A 19,027-nucleotide genomic window follows, 5' to 3' on the forward strand; every position below is an offset into this window, starting at 1 on the left:
AAGATGTGAAGTGATGCTCCTAAAAAGTTATTCCTGTGTGTAAACGATGAAAAAATACAGAAATGGATCCTATGTCTCAGGGATCAATTCATTCAAAGATATACCTGTAATAAAACAAATATAACATAGTGCAAAACTGCTATTCAAACTTAGTCAGAAATTGAAAAGAAGCTTACCATATATGTCAACGCGTTTCGGCACTAAGAACTGGGCCTTTATCAAGACTAGTCTTTTCAATTACTGACTAAGTTGACTAATTAGTCAATTACTGATTAAGTTTGAATAGCAGTTTTGCACTATGTTATATTTGTTTTATTACAGGTATATCTTTGAATGAATTGATCCCTGAGACATAGGATCCATTTCTGTATTTTTTCATCGTTTACACACAGGAATAACTTTTTAGGAGCATCACTTCACATCTTGTATTCACATAAGGGTCACTTTATAAGTGTGTTATTCACTTTAACACATCCTAAATATTCATTTGGATTATTTTTTCAAATTTTTTCCTTTTTTCTTTTTTAATTTTTGTGTACACACATTTTTGATTATTCACGCCCACTTCATCACATCATCTTTTCAGGATTTTTTGGATATTCACAATAATTTTTGAAATTTGATTTGAAAACCACTACGTTTTTCTTTTTTACACACTTCATCATTTCACCGTTTATCAAGGGATATATAAGGATAACTGTTTAAAATAGAATCTTCATATTGGACATTCACTCTCTGGAAAGAATTTAAAGTTTGGGACCTACATATTTATGGACACCTACTCAGTAAATTGATGTTTTTATATATTTATATTTTTTATCCAACCATCAACAGCTGTTTTATTGTAATTTATGTTGTGATTAAGATTGTATATTGTTGTGGTTTTTAACCACAATTGTATTGTTTTTTTATATAGATATATGCATATTTTATTGTTAATTTGTAGTGGATCCACTTTTGTATCTTGTTTGTATATTTTAGCTATAAGTAGCTTATAAAATATTTTATATACCCCTATAGAATTTCAATATTTTTTTATTTAAATAATCTTGTCACTACTAGTGTCTTAGCCTTTTAGGAGGCGCTCTGTGTATTTACTTTTAGCACTTTATTATTTGCTAGTTCATGTGGGCTATATAGATAACATTGTGTTCGTGCCCAAGGAGTTATTTAAGATTTAGCACAACACAGTACTAAATGCAAGTAAATAGATAATAAATAAAAAGCCATGTGATCAGGGGGCTGTCAGAGGCTTAGATACAAGGTAATCACAGAGGTATAAAGACTATTAATATAACAGTGTTGGTTATGCAAAACTGGGCAATGGGTAATAAAGGGGTTATCTATCTTTTAAAACAATAACAATTATATTGTATACTGTCCCTTTAACTATAAATTAAAGTGAAAAATAAACTTTTAGGAGTCAGAGTGTGCAGTTTTAGTGGGACACTAAAGTCAAAATTAAACTTTCATGATTCAGACAGAGCATTCAATTTTAAACAGCTTTCCAATTTACTTCTGTAATCAAATTTGCTTTGTTCTCTTGGTATCTTTTCTTAAAGAGTGACAATAGGTAGGCTCATAAGAACTCAGGAGTGTGCACGTGTCTTTAGAACTATGGCAACTATAGCTGTCATATGCATTAGCAGTGACAGCTAATGGCTGAATACTAATAGACTGCTAGTATAAAAGACTGAAGTCAGTATACAAGCTAATTCCTTGTGTGGCCGCCATCTTGTGTCCTTTGGGGCACATGAGATTTTGAGAAGTATAATGTCCCCACTAAGGTGACACGTTATGGAATATTAGCGAGCTATTGGAAGCTAGCAAGCACTTAACAGTCGTCCAGCACATTGTCATTATGTATACGTCACTGTAACGGTTCTCCCAACTTCCCTTGTTAGAATGTGTTGCACTGTAGATAGGGACAGAACACGATTCTATTGTCCTTATCACACAGTGACCTATTCTCTATAGCTTTAGACCTCATAGCACTTGAATCATAGACATATTAATGCACATGCATTAATCTGCCATGGTGCAGAATGAAAGTATAGTCTTCCTGTCGTTTACTACTGCACGGTTTGTAGGCGAGTCACAGTTTATATACACTTTCTATTCTCTTGTAACAGCTATGTTTCAGAACCCTGGTTTAGTGTCTAGACATGCTTAAACTTAGCTATTAAAGGGATATGAAACACCAAAAATATACTTTGTGATTCAGACAGAGCATACAAAAAGTTTCAAATTTACTTTGTTCCCATGATATAATGGGGAATATGTATGAAGGTCTGGCGGACCTGATCCGACACTGCGGATCAGATCCGCCAGACCTCGCTGAATACGGCGAACAATACGCTCGCCGTATTCAGCATTGCACCAGCAGCTCACAAGAACTGCTGGTGCAACGCTGCCCCCTGCAGACTCGCGGCCAATCGGCCACCAGCAGGGGGGTGTCAATCAACCCGATCGTACTCGATCGGGTTGATTTCCGGCGATGTCTGTCCGCCTGCTCAGAGCAGGCGGACAGGTTATGGAGCAGCGGTCTTTGTGACCGCTGCTTCATAACTGCTGTTTCTGGTGAGCCTGAAGACTCGCCAGAAACACGGGGCATCAAGCTCCATACGGAGCTTGATACATATGCCCCACTGTGTTAAAGAGATACCTAGGTAGGCATCTGAAGTACTACATGGCAGGAAATAGTGCTGCCCTCTAGTGTTCTTGCAAATGGATAACTTTATAGCTGCTGCCATATAGCACTCCAGAAATGGGCCGGCTCCTAAGCTTATCCCCCTGCTTTTCAACAAAAGATACCAAGATAACAACGTAAATTTTATAATAGAAGTCAATTAGAAAGTTGTTAAAATCACATGCTCTATCTGAATCAATGAAGAAAATGTGGTGTTTCATATCTCTTTAAGGGTTAATATTAGGAGAGCTTCAGGCTTCTCTCTCTCACACACATACATTATATGATAACCCAATTAAAGAAACATATTTCAGAGCCTTGAGGCCTAGAAAGGTTAGGTGTCTTGTGGACTCTAAACCAGAGCACCATTGTCTAATTTTAAGGAGCCATTGGCTCCCTGGTGCCTGGGTTTGTCAAGCCCTTTAATAGATAAGCAGATAGGAATTTTCTGTTCCTTATATTTTTCAGTATGTTTATTCCTCTCATCTTAATCTCATGTCACCTCGTAGACAGACCTAGAGGAATTGTGTAGTCCTGTATTGTGCACCATGTTCATTTCTTTCCTTTATGACACCTCATCGACAGATCCAGAGGTATTGTCTGGTTCCAGGATTACCGACCATGTTCTTTCTCAGATTTTTTTTCACTTTCCTTTCCTTGTTGTTAGTTTAGATCTCATACAAGATGTTACTTTCCTGCTTAATTTGTTCCACATGTTCTAGTCTGTCAGGATAAGGTTTCAGTGGCTTTCCTTCAGCTCAGCAAGTTGGCCTTCAGAGGAAAACGAAGTATTGGCTGTTTTGGCCTTCATCTATCTGCGTGGCCAACTATACAACTGTGGGGAATTGTACGGGGCAAGTGAGCACTCTGGCTTTCTCATGGTGGGAGAACAAAGGTCATGCGAGGCTGCAGTGAAACGCGGAAAGCTCATGTGAGGCTGCAGCGGAATGCACAAAGCTTGCAGAAGGTGACAAGACACAATTTGCTGATCTCTGTGTCCGCTGACAGTGTAGTAAAAGGCAAGTGCTGGTCATATTGACTACGGATACACGCAAACTATAGATATCAGAATACACTGTCACCTACAACACAAAATGCTCTTTGTATCATTTTTTTATGTCAATTTGCAGCAATTAAAAGTCTGACACTCACAGGGTAACTTAAAGGGATATTAAACAGTCCGTGTCATTGTTGTAATTAAAAATCACTAAGCAGTGTTATACTTAATAGAAACCATTGCAATATGTATTCATCTTTTTAAAAAGATTTTACCTTTTCTTTCTTTGTTTTTTTAACTTTATTTGTGCAGTGTCCATTACGTCCTGTCACAGCCCTACACAGAGGCTGAGGTCTTTACCTAAGTGCTCATTTTGAACGCAAAATAAATCCCAAAAAAGAAGCAAGTTATTTGCAGTTTTTTGCACAATCTGTTTTTTTTATGTTTACTGATTTAAAGTAAATGTAAACTTTGATGAAATAGTGCCCGGTTTTTAAAAACACTATTAAAAACAGGGGCACTTTCATTCATCAAAGTTTAAATTGCAGCAGATTTTACAAATACTTAACTTCTTCTCCTGGATCGCCGGATTGCCGATTCCCCCGCCTGCTTCTTCCTGCTGTACTTACACAGCAATAACAAAACCGGCTTCCTCCAATCACGGCATGGCCTAACCAGATGGACGCTCCTGGGGGGGGGAGCCGTGATTGGAGGAAGCCGGTTTCATCATTGCTGACGAAGTACAGAAGAGCTGCAGGCATGGGATCGGCGATCCGGCATTTCAGTAGAAGAAGGTAAGTATTTGTAAAATCCGCTGCAATGTAAACTTTGATGAATGAAAGTTCCCCTGGTTTTAATAGTGATTTTAAAAAACAGGCATTATTTCATATCAAAGTTTACATTCACTTTAACATATTATTTTTTTTTTACTAAAGAGTACCGTTTTATATCCCTTTAATTAGTATAGTTTATAGACAATAGTAAGTTAATTGGTATAATTTATAGAGAATAGTAACTTAAAGGGACAGTCAAGGCCCAAAAAAACTTTTATTTTTCAAATCGGGCATGTAATTTTAAACAACTTTCCAATTTACTTTTATCAACAATTTTGCTTTGTTTTCTTGGTATTCTAGTTGAGAGCAAACCTAGAAAGGCTCATATGATAATTTCTAAGCCCTTGAAGGCCGCCTCTAATCACATGCTTTTGTATTTGCTTTTCACAGCAGGGGAGAGTAGTTCAGGTAAACCATATAGATAGCATTGTGAGCACGCCCGTGAGTTGTGGCAGACACTGCACTAATTGGCTAAACTGCAAGTCAATAGATAATAACTAAAAGTCATGTGATTAGGGGCAGTCAGAAGATGCTTAGATACAAGTTAGTCACAGCAGTAAAAAGTGTATTAATATAACAGTGTTGGTTATGCAAAACTGGGGAATGGGTAATAAAGGGATTATCTATCTTTTTAAATAACAAAAATTCTGGTGTTGACTGTCCCTTTAACTAGTATAATATTTAGACAAGAGTAAGTTAACTAGCATAATTTATAGAGAATAGTAAGTTAAGTACTTAGGCTCTGAATTTCTTTCTGGTACCGTAACATCAATAAGCATAAACCCCGTAAAAGAGAATTTTTAGATTATGGTGACTTTTCTGAGGATCTACAACTATTCCAGAGCTATATTTTACATTGTGCATATAGAGGGTGTTATTTGTGTGATAAATGTGGAGTAAGGATTAACATAAATTAATCTTTTTTTAGGTAAAACAGCTCTTAAAAATCTTACGGCCAGATTATGAGTTTATGAGTGGCTCGGTAATAACTTGCAAATTATTTCCACCGCTCACCTTTAATAGCGCTGCTATTACAGGTTTTCCAAAAACCTGCGTTTGCGGGCAATATAGAAGCTTTGAGCTCCATACCGCACACAAATGTGAGCTGGTTTTATGTGCTCGTGCACGATTTCCACATAGACATCAATGGGGAGAGCCGGCTAAAAAAAAGCCTAACACCTGCAATAAAGGAGCGTAAACCTCCGTAACACAGCCCCATTGATTCCTATGGGGAAAGAAAATGTATGTTTAAACCTAACACCCTAACATAAACCCCAAGTCTAAACGCCCTAATCTGCCGCCCCCGACATTGCCGCCACCTAAATACAGTTATTAACCCCTAATCTGCCGCCCCTAACATCACCACCACCTACATTACAGTTATTAACCCCTAATCTGCTGCCCCTAACATCTCCGCCACCTACATTACACTTATTAACCCCTAATCTGCCACCCCTAATATCGCCATCTACATTACAGTTATTAACCCCTAATCTGCCGCCCCCGACATCGCCGCCACCTACATACACTTATTAACCCATAATCTGCCGCTCCCAACGTTGCTGCCGCCACTATTCTAAAGTTATTAACCCCTAAACCTCTGGCCTCCCACATCACTAACACTAAATAAATATATTAACCCCTAAACCTAACCCTAAGTCTAACCCTAACTTTAATATAATTAAAATAAATCTAAATAAAACTTAATATCATTACCTAATTCCTATTTAAAACTAAATACTTACCTGTAGAATAAACCCTAAGCTAGCTACAATATAACTAATAGTTACATTGTAGCTATCTTAGGTTTTATTTTTATTTCACAGGTAAGTTTGTATTTATTTTAACTAGGTAGACTAGTTAGTAAATAGTTATTAACTATTTACTAACTATCTAGTTAAAATAAATACAAATTTACCTGTAAAATTAAACCTAACCTGCCTTACACTAACACTTTTACACTAAAATTAAATAAATTACATTAATTAAATACAATTAACTAAATTACAAAAAAACATAAACACTAAATTACACAAAATAAAAAATAAATGATCAAATATTTAAACGAATAACACATAATCTAATAACCCTATCAAAATAAAAAAGCCCCTCAAAATAAAAAAAAAACCCTAGCTTACACTAAACTGCCTATAGCCCTTAAAAGGGTCTTTTGCAGGGCATTGCCCCAAAGAAATCAGCTCTTTTACCTGTAAAAAAAAAAAAATACAAACAACCCACCAACATTAAAACCCACCACCCACACAACCAACCCCCCAAATAAAATCCTATCTAAAAATCCCAAGCTCCTCATTGCCCTGAAAAGGGCATTTAGCTCTTTTACATTGCCCAAAACACTAATCTAAACATAAAACCCATCCAATCAGCCAGTAGGATTGAGCTCGCTGTTCCAATCAGCCAATAGAATGCAAGCTCAATCTTATTGGCTGATTGGATCAGCTAATAGGATTGAAGCTCAATCCTATTGGCTGATTGCATCAGCCAATAGGAATTTTTACCCTTTAATTCCGATTGGCTGATAGAATTCTATCAGCCAATCGTAATTCAAGGGACGCCATCTAGGATGATGTCATTTAAAGGAACCTTCATTCTTCAAGATTTAGCGAAAGAAGAGGATGCTCCGCGACGGATGTCTTGAAGATGGAGCCGCTCCGCGTCAGAAGTATGAAGATAGAAGATGCCGTCTGGATGAGGACTTCTGCCCTCCTGGAGGACGACTTCTTGCCGCTTGCATGAAGACTTCTCCCGGCTTCATTGAGGACTTCTGCTTGCTTGGATGAAGACTTCACCTGGCTTGATGAGGATGGATGTCCGGTCTTCAAAAACTGTAAGTGGATCTTCGGGGATTAGTGTTAGGTTTTATTAAGGGTTTCTTGGGTGGGTTTTATTTTTAGATTAGGGTTTTGGGCAATGTAAAATATCTAAATGCCCTTTTAAGGGCAATGCCTATCCAAATGCCCTTTTCAGGGCAATGAGGAGCTTAGGTTTTTAGATAGGATTTTATTTGTGGGGTTTGGTTGTGTGGGTGGTGGGTTTTACTGTTGGGGGGTTGTTTGTATTTTTTTTACAGGTAAAAGAGCTGATTTATTTGGGGCAATGCCCCGCAAAAGGCCCTTTTAAGGGCTATTGGCAGTTTAGTTTAGGCTAATTTTTTATTTATTTTGGGGGGGCTTTTTTATTTTGATAGGGCTATTAGATTCGGTGTAATTAGTTTAAATATTTGATCATTTCTTTTTTATTTTGTGGAATTTAGTGTTTATTTTTTTTGTAATTTAGTTAATTGAATTTAATTAATGTGATTTATTTAGTTTTAGTGTAATGTTAAGTGTTAGTGTAAGACAGGTTAGGTTTTATTTTACAGGTACATTTGTATTTATTTTAAATAGATAGTTAGTAAATAGTTAATAACTATTTACTAACTAGTCTACCTAGTTAAAATAAATACAAACTTACCTGTGAAATAAAAATAAAACCTAAGATAGCTACAATGTAACTATTAGTTATATTGTAGCTAGCTTAGGGTTTATTTTATAGGTAAGTATTTAGTTTTAAATAGGAATTATTTAGTTAATGATAGTAATTTTTATTTAGATTTATTTTAATTATATTAAAGTTAGGGGTGTTAGGGTTAGACTTAGGGTTAGGTTTAGGGGTTAATAACTTTAGTATAGTGGCGGCGGTGGCATTGGGGGCAGCAGATTAGGTGTTAATAAGTGTAGTTAGGTGGCGGCGATGTCAGGGGCAGCAGATTAGGGGTTAATAACAGTAATGTAGGTTGCGGCGATGTTAGGCACAGCAGATTAGGGGTTAATAAGTGTATGTACGTGGCGACGACATTGGGGGCAGCAGATTAGGGGTTAATAATATTTAACTAGTGTTTACGGTGCAGGAGTGCGGCGGTTTAGGGGTTAATATGTTTATTATAGTGGCGCCGATGTCCGGAGCGGCAGATTAGGGGTTAATAATTTTATTTTAGTGTTTGCGATGCGGGAGGGCCTCGGTTTAGGGGTTAATAGGTAGTTTATGGGTGTTAGTGTACTTTGTGACACTTTAGTTATGAGTTTTATGCTTCAGCTCTGTAACATAAACCCATAACTACTGACTTTCAGTTTATGGTACGGATCTTGTAGTTATAGGCTGTACCGTTCACTTTTTGGCCGGACAGGCAATCTCGTAATACCGGCTCTATGGAAGTCCCATTGAAAAAGGACTTTTTAAAAAGTGCGGTAGTTAGGTTGCGTGACGGCCAAAAAAGTGTGCGGGACAGCTATACCGACAGGACTCGTAATACCAGCTGTAGTGAAAAAGCAGCGTTATGAGGCTTTTTCACTCATAACGCAAAACTCGTAATCTAGCCGTTAATGTTCCTCGTTTAAAATGTGGTGTAGATGATAATTACTTTTTTTGAGATTATCCTTTATGCAGTATTAAGTTCTCAAAGTCCAGCACCTGGGATCCAAGGTGTGCAATCACAGGGGCACTGCAAAATACCCCCAGTAAATGTAACAAGAGATAGTAGTCGCACCACCCAGTTCAATGAATAGTTTTCTTTATTGAGCCAAGATCAAAAAATCAGCAACGTTTCGGACACAAGTCCTTAATCTTGCATCTTGCATCATTTCTGCATACTATTAAATATCTGTGATTGGCTGTCTGTGACATACCTATATAGGAATTTGTCCAATAACTTCCTGTGACTTCTTCCTAAATAACTACAATATGATTTATTTTTGTTCATTCTTCTTGGTTTTAAATTAAAATAAATAAATAATAATAATTCTAGGTGCCTGAGACATCTTTTGAGCACTTGGGAAACCAGTTAGGGCCTTGTTTGGTTGGTCGGGTTAGGGTGGGTACTCAGGGCACTAAATGGAATGATTCGGTGCAGCTGTTGTCCATTGCTGAGAGCAGGGAATTGCATTGGGGAAATACAGGGACCTGTTATCTGTTAAATGATTACAAGTTCTGGGCCTGAGACCAACATTTCTTCTCATATTGTTTTCCAGCCAGAACTGACTCTATTATATAGCTGAGCACTCTCCTTGACTTGGTTTAACCCTCTGTGTGCCGTAGACTTGGGACATCTGCCTTTTATTGTCCTTGGTAACTGTTAACTTCCAACTTGACTTTGGAGTAATTATGTATATTGTGTACCCGTAGGGCTTTCTATTATACATTTATTGATCATGCTAATGAAAACAAAATGGTGTAACTTACAGCTCACTTCAACACTAGAAGGATGGCATAGTTCTTTTTGGCTCCACTTGTCTGTGCATATGGAACGCCATCATTCATGAAAACGGCATATATTCTGTATTGTATGACGGGATTTTTTTTTTTTATAAGCAAGTATATTTAAGTACAGTGTTTGCCAGACGGTGATATTATGTATCCGGGTGGGGCAGTGTAATACTTTGCAATATTATGTATTATTTATCATTTATAAATGTTACTTAAAGGGATAGGAAAATCAAAAGTAAACTTGCATGATTCAGATAGAGCATGTCATTTTAAGACACTTTTTAAATTGAGAGCTAGCTGCTGATTGGTGCCTGCACACATTTGTCTCTTGTGATTGGCTAACTAGATGTGTTCAGCTCTCAGTAGCACAGTGCTGTTCCTTCAGCAAAGGATAACAAGAGAATGAAGCAAATTTGATAATAGAAGTAGATTAAAAAGTTGTTTAAAATTGTATGTTCTATCCAAATCATGAAAGCAAATGTTGCGGTTTCCTGTTCCTTTAAAATATCCAATGCACAGATTAATTGCATAATTTAACATAAATTGCTAAAATCATAATGTGAGCAACAAACATCAAAAACATTTAATATTAACTAATTATAGCTTTAATATTGGCTTAAATTTTAGCCGGGTGGTCAGTAAAATTAGCCGGGTGGTCAGTAAAATTAGCTGGGTGGTCAGTAAAATTAGACTGGTGGTCAGTAAATTAGCCGGGTAGTCAGTAAAATTAGCCGGGTGGTCAGTAAAATGTAAAATTAGCCGGGTAGTCAGTAAAATTAGCCGGGTGGTCAGTAAAATTAGCCGGTGGTCAGTAAAATTAGCCGGGTAGTCAGTAAAATTAGTCAGGTGGTCAGTAAAATTAGCCGGGTGGTCAGTAAAATTAGCCGGGTGGTCAGTAAAATTAGTCAGGTGGTCAGTAAAATTAGCCGGGTGGTCAGTAAAATTAGTCAGGTGGTCAGTAAAATTAGCCGGGTGGTCAGTAAAATTAGCCAGGTGGTCAGTAAAATTAGCCGGGTGGTCAGTAAAATTAGTCAGGTGGTCAGTAAAATTAGCCGGGTGGTCAGTAAAATTAGCCAGGTGGTCAGTAAAATTAGCCGGGTGGTCAGTAAAATTAGTCAGGTGGTCAGTAAAATTAGTCGGGTGGTCAGTAAAATTAGTCGGGTGGTCAGTAAAATTAGTCGGGTGGTCAGTAAAATTACCCGGGTGGTCAGTAAAATTACCCGGGTGGTCAGTAAAATTACCCGGGTGGTCAGTAAAATTACCCGGGTGGTCAGTAAAATTAGCTGGGTGGTCAGTAAAATTAGTCAGGTGGTCAGTAAAATTACCCGGGTGGTCAGTAAAATTAGCTGGGTGGTGCATCCGCTAAAATGGCCCTGGGGAGAACACTGCGCTATTTATCATTTATTGCTTCTATATTGTTCCTTTATTAAGACTACACATAAAGAGCAAATCTGTAGGCTCAGTCTGGTGCTGGTCATTGAGAATAAGGAAGAACGTAACAGCCTCAAATGTTCCTAGACAATTGGTCTAAAAGTGTTTTATTCACATGAAGTTTATTAGCATTTTGTCTCCCGTATCATCCGATCTAAGTTTAACCATCAGAAGAGCAAATTCTATTGAGGCGTCCGTCCCCATAGTGGCTGAGCTCCGGTTAGTATAGCAGCTTCAGTGCTGGGCTCCTTTTGCCTTAGACGATGCTACGCTATGTAACCCTATTTGAGATTCTACTATAAAATGTCTTTAGAGGGACATGAAACACAATTTTATTTCAAGGTCAGATAGAGCGTGGAATTTTAAACAAATTTTCTTTGTTTTCTTGGAATCTTTTTTTAAAAAGCAGGGTTGTAAGCTTAGGAATTTGCAGGTGTCCGGGGCACTATATGGCAGCAGTTTTACAAGAATGTTATCCATTTGCAAGAGCGTTAGATGGCAGCACTATTTCCTGCCATATAGTGCTCCAGATGTCTACCTAGGTATCTTTTCAACAAAGAATGTAATGGGAATGAAGCAAATTTGATAAAATGAAAATTGAAGTAAATTGAAAACTTTTTCTTTAATTATATGCTCACAAAAGAAAAGTTTTGGGTTTCATATCCCTTTAATTATATGTAGTGATAAACATGGCCATAAAGTTGTGTTCATTATTGTACCCTGTTATCATCTAATTCAATTCTGAAAATTGTGTGATTTTCAAATTCTGTTAAAAGCGCAGACTCCAGACGCTGTTGTATTCACAGTCATTGGTTGCTCGCTCTAGTGACTCATTTTTAGATGCCCTATAATAAGACTTAGCTGAGAAGGAAGTTTAGCTTCAAAATGGCGGCGCCCATTATGGACACTAAGGGGCCTATCTATCAAGCTCCGTACGGAGCTTGAGGGCCCGTGTTTCTAAAGACCGCTGCTCCATTACCCTGTCCGCCTGCTCTGATGAGGCGGACAGGAATCGCCGGAATTCAACCCGATTGAGTACGATCGGGTTGATTGACACCTCCCTGCTGGCGGCCGATTGGCCGTGAGTTTGCAGGGGGACAGCGTTGCACTAGCAGCTCACAAGAGCTGCTGGTGCAATGCTGAATACGGAGAGCGTATTGCTCTCCGCATTCAGCGATGTCTGTCGGACCTGATCCGCACTGTCGGATCAGGTCCGACAGACATTTCATAAATAGGCCTCTAAGACTTTACATTTATGTTTTCAATATTTAACTAACTAATGTCATTTTAAAAATATATACCTGCATATGCTCAAGCTAATATTTTCATTGAATGCATCATTCTGTCTAGCATTTGCATTGAATGCCCATTTAAATCCCTATACATGTTGTATAACAGAGCGTGGCTACAGTGTGCTCGGTATTCTGTGTGTGGCTCTCACATTTCATCCATTTTTTTCCATTTCACATTCCCTGTACTTTGCACAATCCATACGTTGTACATACACGCTACACCCAACAGGCCAGATTGTTTAGGATTACCCTGGACGAGAACAGGTTAGATAAACGCAATTACTGGTCAGCTGGTTTTATCATCTGTGCTGTACATCAGAAATCCTAAAAATATGGCCTGTTAATTTGTCCTGAAGACTGGATTTGGGAAATCCTTCTGCACACCATACACACTCCTATAGTCACATGCTTACCCTCCTGTTGTGTCTGATTTCCTGTGCCCTGAGGTCTTTACATTAAACACGTTATACATACACTGTACATGCGCATAGTCATATCCCTTCATGTATGTCTCCTCTGTCTTGCACTATATACTGTACTGACATTAGGTATACACTCCTGTTTAGTCAGATCTCTCTCCTCCCATAGCATTCTATGTCCTGTACTATACAAAATACACACACCAGTGTATGTGTATAAGTACACTGTTCATTGTACGCTCTAATGTAGTCACAGTCTTCCCCTCCCATTGCATCTTCTATCCTGTACTACACATAATGCACACATTATACATACACTGTTCATTGTACGCTCTAATGTAGTCACAGTCTTCCCCTCCCATTGCATCTTCTATCCTGTACTACACATAATACACACATTATACATACACTGTTCATTGTACACTCTCTCCTGTAGTCACAGTCTTCCCCTCCCATTGCATCTTCTATCCTGTACTACACATAATGCACACATTATACATACACTGTTCATTGTACGCTCTAATGTAGTCACAGTCTTCCCCTCCCATTGCATCTTCTATCCTGTGCTACACATAATGCACACATTATACATACACTGTTCATTGTACGCTCTAATGTAGTCACAGTCTTCCCCTCCCATTGCATCTTCTATCCTGTACTACACATAATACACACATTATACATACACTGTTCATTGTACGCTCTAATGTAGTCACAGTCTTCCCCTCCCATTGCATCTTCTATCCTGTGCTACACATAATGCACACATTATACATACACTGTTCATTGTACGCTCTAATGTAGTCACAGTCTTCCCCTTCCATTGCATCTTCTATCCTGTACTACACATAATGCACACATTATACATATACTGTTCATTGTACGCTCTAATGTAGTCACAGTCTTCCCCTCCCATTGCATCTTCTATCCTGTACTACACATAATGCACACATTATACATACACTGTTCATTGTACGCTCTAATGTAGTCACAGTCTTCCCCTCCCATTGCATCTTCTATCCTGTACTACACATAATGCACACATTATACATACACTGTTCATTGTACGCTCTAATGTAGTCACAGTCTTCCCCTCCCATTGCATCTTCTATCCTGTACTACACATAATGCACACATTATACATACACTGTTCATTGTACACTCTCCTGTAGTCACATCATTGCCCTCCTAGTGCACCTTTTCACCTGTACTATATATAATACACATTATACGTACATTGTTCATCATTCTCCCTCCTGTAGTCACATCTTTTCCTTCCTATTGCACCTTCTCTCCTGTACTTGCTATTTCTTTAATGCTAGCAAAGCTTAATGTTTTTCCTTTTATCCTTTGTACAGTGGGAAGAGGTGAGTGGCTATGATGAGAACATGAACACCATTAGGACGTATCAAGTGTGTAACGTCTTTGTGACCAGTCAGAACAACTGGCTAAGGACCAAGTACATTCGTAGGCGAGGAGCCCACAGAATACACGTGGAAATGAAATTTTCTGTGCGGGACTGTAGTAGCATCCCCAGTGTTCCAGGCTCTTGTAAGGAAACCTTCAACTTGTATTATTATGAGTCTGACTTTGATTCTGCAACTAAAACGTTTCCCAACTGGATGGAGAATCCCTGGGTAAAAGTGGACACCATAGCTGCTGATGAGAGCTTTTCCCAGGTGGACCTTGGGGGACGGGTAATGAAAATTAATACAGAAGTACGGAGTTTTGGTCCAGTCTCCAAAAATGGCTTCTATCTAGCGTTTCAAGACTATGGTGCATGCATGTCCCTTATAGCCGTCAGAGTCTATTATCGTAAATGTCCACGAGTGATTCAGAATGGAGCCATCTTTCAGGAGACACTTTCTGGAGCTGAGAGCACTTCCTTGGTGGCTGCCAGAGGGATCTGCATACCGAATGCAGAGGAAGTGGATGTTCCCATCAAACTGTATTGCAACGGTGATGGGGAATGGCTTGTACCTATTGGTCGTTGCATGTGTAAAGCCGGATACGAGTCTGTGGAGAATGGCACTGGATGTCGAGGTAAAAAATATGTGTAATTTTTATTTAAAGTTAATGGACAATGTTTTTTTAATACCTTTATGCTATAATATGTCTAAAATATCTCCTCTAAGGGTTCACCAGTGTATTTATATAAAGAAGACTTTTAATGATTAATATAAGAGAGTAATATGGTATTTACCAGTTAATATACTCTATTACATTAGTGGCACCAATGAATTTATAACTAATTAAAGGTGTGGCACTAACTGGTCATCACCTGTATTTTTTAGAGAATATTTTGCTGTCTATGTCAGGGCAGTGATGTGACTTTTTGGAGACCTCTGTTAAATTATTTAAGGACGGGATGAGAAGAAACTCTGTCTGCTTCTGGTGTTGACATGTAATTCTACTCAACTTTTATTTTCTTAACACATCCATTCTGGCCTCCAACATGGGGAAATGGGTCCAGTGCGGAACTATCATTTCCCCCTGGTCGTTCAGGCAGGTAAAATTGTCATTTTCTTGGAATTCAGCTGATCCCACAATACAGAAAACAGATTTTCTAATTCTATTCTTCCACTCACTCACAAGAGAAGTCATAAGTTGTCTGACTTTTGCCCTGAGTTTTATTTCTCACTAACCTGACATTATATCTGTAAATAAATATAAAAATTAGTCACTACTTTGACAGCATTTCTGCAAAATCTTGGCTATGACAACAACTATGCAAACCATCTATATGTAATTGGAGGAGAAAAAGAACAAATTACCTTTTGTGACAGAAAACACAGACATATTCTGCCTGGGTGAAACGGCTGTCAGGCCTGTCATTTCTATTAACATAACTGTATACCTTTGAAATATGTATGTTGTGGTCATTGTACGTTGGGAAACAGCACATCAGTTTAGTGTATTAAACTGGCTATACAGTGTACCAGACATATGTTTTAATGCCATATCTGTACCTCTGGGTGCTCCAAATGCGTATATTTGTATCATGTACACTGGTTGATTTTACAAAAGTGATCCTAAGTAAATGATAGCACAGAGCGGGTGACTTGGTGTGCGGTAACACAAAATACAAACATTACATCGATTTAGCATTTTAAGCCCCCATCAAATTAAAACAAGTAGACATTTATTTTTCTTAGATTGTTTTAGAAACGTTAAACCAAAACATTTCTTTCATGATTCATTGATCATTTGTCGCATTTCTTAGTCTTCGTAAACCAATAACCCAATAGAATATCTGTAGTCCTTGCATAGCCTCACTTGCTTTGTATTTTTTAATATCATATTTCATTTTATTAAATGGTTGCTAGTTTCTGTCCTGTACTTTTGTTTTGGCCTGATTGTTTATGAAAATATTTGAACCTCTCCTGGTTACAAAACCTCATAAGAGAGAAACATAGAATGTAACTTAAGGCTGTCCATGTCCTGGCGCTGAATGCTACAAACAGGCCAAATTGAGGATTAATCAGATTGCCTGAGCCTGACTGATTCCGCTGGGGCATGTTGGCTGTTCTGCAGAACTGGAGTTGGACACCCTTAACGTAATGGCTCAGCACATCTAGTCTGCACAGTTTCATATTTTTTACAATCTTTATTTTTCCAGGAACCCTGTTCTTACCCCAATTTTAGGTAAATCCCTTTGCTGTTCTTAAGGGGTCTTTTCTGATGTTATGGTATTCCTAGTAAACATCCAGTCATTAATTACATTGCATTAGTGACATGAAACAAGCTCAAGATTTGTGAAGTTCTTTACAGGTATTGACAATAAGTGGCTTTTTTTCTTGGTAGAGTGAAGTGATTTAATGTCCCTTTTTGGTATCTGAGCTATATATTTTATATATGTTGGGTCTCAACTGCAGGACGAGGGACCACGGCATATCTTTCATTACCGGCTGGGCAGAAGAGATACCAGCGTGGAAAAAAAGTCTCTTCATTCCTGAGGTGCTAGAATAGTGTTGATGTGTGAGTGCTTGTGACCAAGAACTGTTCTGAACTTAAAGGGATATAACACAGTCTGTTTCATTGTTGTAATAAAAAAAGCACTAAACAGTGGCTTGTACTTAATAGAAATCATTGTAATATATTATCATTTTAAAAGAATTTTACATTTTACCACAAGGGGGTAATTTTACCACAAGGTAGCAGTTTTGTCTTTACAGTATTGCTAGGGGACATCTAATGCAGATACAGTCAGTTTATTGGCCATGCTCAGTAGAGGACTTTTGCGGCAAAAATTATGTGACCATAGAATGTTAGTTCTGCAATGTCTGTTTGCTTATCTAGCAGTAGGCAGTGGCTACAAGGAGAATTCCTTAGTGAGAGTCCTTAAAATAAAGCGGAGAAAGCAACAGGTCATACTGTGAATTAAAGAGAAAGTGTGCCACAGCTCTGTGCAAGTAGTAGTGAATAAAAGGAAATGCTGTCTAATCTTTTTATCTTGCATACCCATCTTTCTGTCTTATACATTTATCTTACATGCTTTTGTAACCTGATCCATTTGTCCTGCTTGCCCATTAACCAATTTGATCCAAGCACATACTCCCATCTTTTCATGCCCATCTTTCCATTTAAACTATTTAGCTTAGGTGTTGAACATCCCATCAAATATACGTTTTTCTTGTACACACATTTGATACATTCATCTTGCATGCCTATGTTCCTATCTGATCATTCCATGTTGCATGCCTATCTTCCCATCTGACCATTCCCTCTTGTATGCTCATCTTCCCATCTGATTGTTCCATGTTGCATGCCCATCTTCCCATCTGATCGTTCCATCTTGCATGCCCATCTTCCCATTTGATCGTTCCATCTTTCATGCCCATCTTCCCATCTGACTGTTCCCTCTTGTATGCCCATCTTCCCATCTGATCGTTCCATCTTGCATGCCCATCTTCCCATCTGACTGTTGCCTCTTGTATGCCCATCTTCCCATCTGATCGTTCCCTCTTGTATGCTCATCTTCCCATCTGATCGTTCCATCTTGCATGTCCATCTTCCCATCTGATCGTTCCATCTTGCATGTCCATCTTCCCATCTGATCGTTCCATCTTGCATGCCCATCTTCCCATTTGATCGTTCCATCTTTCATGCCCATCTTCCCATCTGACTGTTCCCTCTTGTATGCCCATCTTCCCATCTGATCGTTCCATCTTGCATGCCCATCTTCCCATCTGACTGTTCCCTCTTGTATGCCCATCTTCCCATCTGATCGTTCCATCTTGCATGCCCATCTTCTCATCCGATCGTTCCATCTTGCATGCCCATCTTTCCATCTGACTGTTCCCTCTTGTATGCCCATCTTCCCATCTGATTGTTCCATCTTGCATGCCCATCTTGTTATCTGATCATTCCATGTTGCATGCCCATCTTCCCATCTGATAGTTCCATCTTGCATATATATCTTCCCATCTGATCATTCCATGTTGCTTGTCCATCTTCCCATCTGATCATTCCCTCTTGTATGCCCATCTTCCCATCTGATCACTCCCTCTTATATGCCCATCTTACCATCTGATCATTCCATCTTGCTTGCCCATCTTCCCATCTAAATATTCCATCTTCCATGCCCATCTTCCCATATGATCATTCCATGTTGCATGCCCATCTTCGCATCTGACCATTCCATCTTGCATGCCCATCTTCCCATCTGATCATTCCCTCTTGCATGCCCATCTTCCCATCTGACCATTTCCTCTTGCTTGCCCATTTTTCCATCTGACCATTCTATCTTGTTTGCCTGTCTTAACTTCTGATCGTTTCATCTTGCATGCCCATCTTCCCATCTGATCATTCCCTCTTGTATGCCCATCTTCCCATCTGACCATTTCCTCTTGCTTGCCCATTTTTCCATCTGACCATTCCATCTTGTTTGCCTGTCTTAACTTCTGATCGTTTCATCTTGCATGCCCATCTTCCCATCTGACCATTCCCTCTTGCTTGCCCATCTTCCCATCTTACCATTCCCTCTTGCTTGCCCATCTTCCCATCTGACCATTCCCTCTTGCTTGCCCGTCTTCCCATCTTACCATTCCCTCTTGCTTGCCCATCTTCCCACCTGACCATTCCCTCTTGCTTGCCCGTCTTCCCAT

The 19,027-nt window shown here is 38.7% G+C and overlaps 1 protein-coding gene across 1 annotated transcript in view; it reads left to right on the forward strand.

The window, feature by feature from the left end:
* The window catches only part of EPHB2 (EPH receptor B2), a 402,338-nt gene that overhangs the window by 158,548 nt on the left and 224,763 nt on the right, over positions 1 to 19,027 (forward strand). Inside the window, exon 3 of the mRNA XM_053690188.1 lies at positions 14,279 to 14,963. Coding sequence (XP_053546163.1) covers positions 14,279 to 14,963 — 685 coding nt within the window. The remainder of the gene's footprint in view (positions 1 to 14,278; positions 14,964 to 19,027) is intronic.

This window comes from Bombina bombina, chromosome 8 (assembly GCF_027579735.1).
Source record: "Bombina bombina isolate aBomBom1 chromosome 8, aBomBom1.pri, whole genome shotgun sequence".
NCBI classification, from domain to species: Eukaryota; Metazoa; Chordata; class Amphibia; order Anura; family Bombinatoridae; genus Bombina; species Bombina bombina.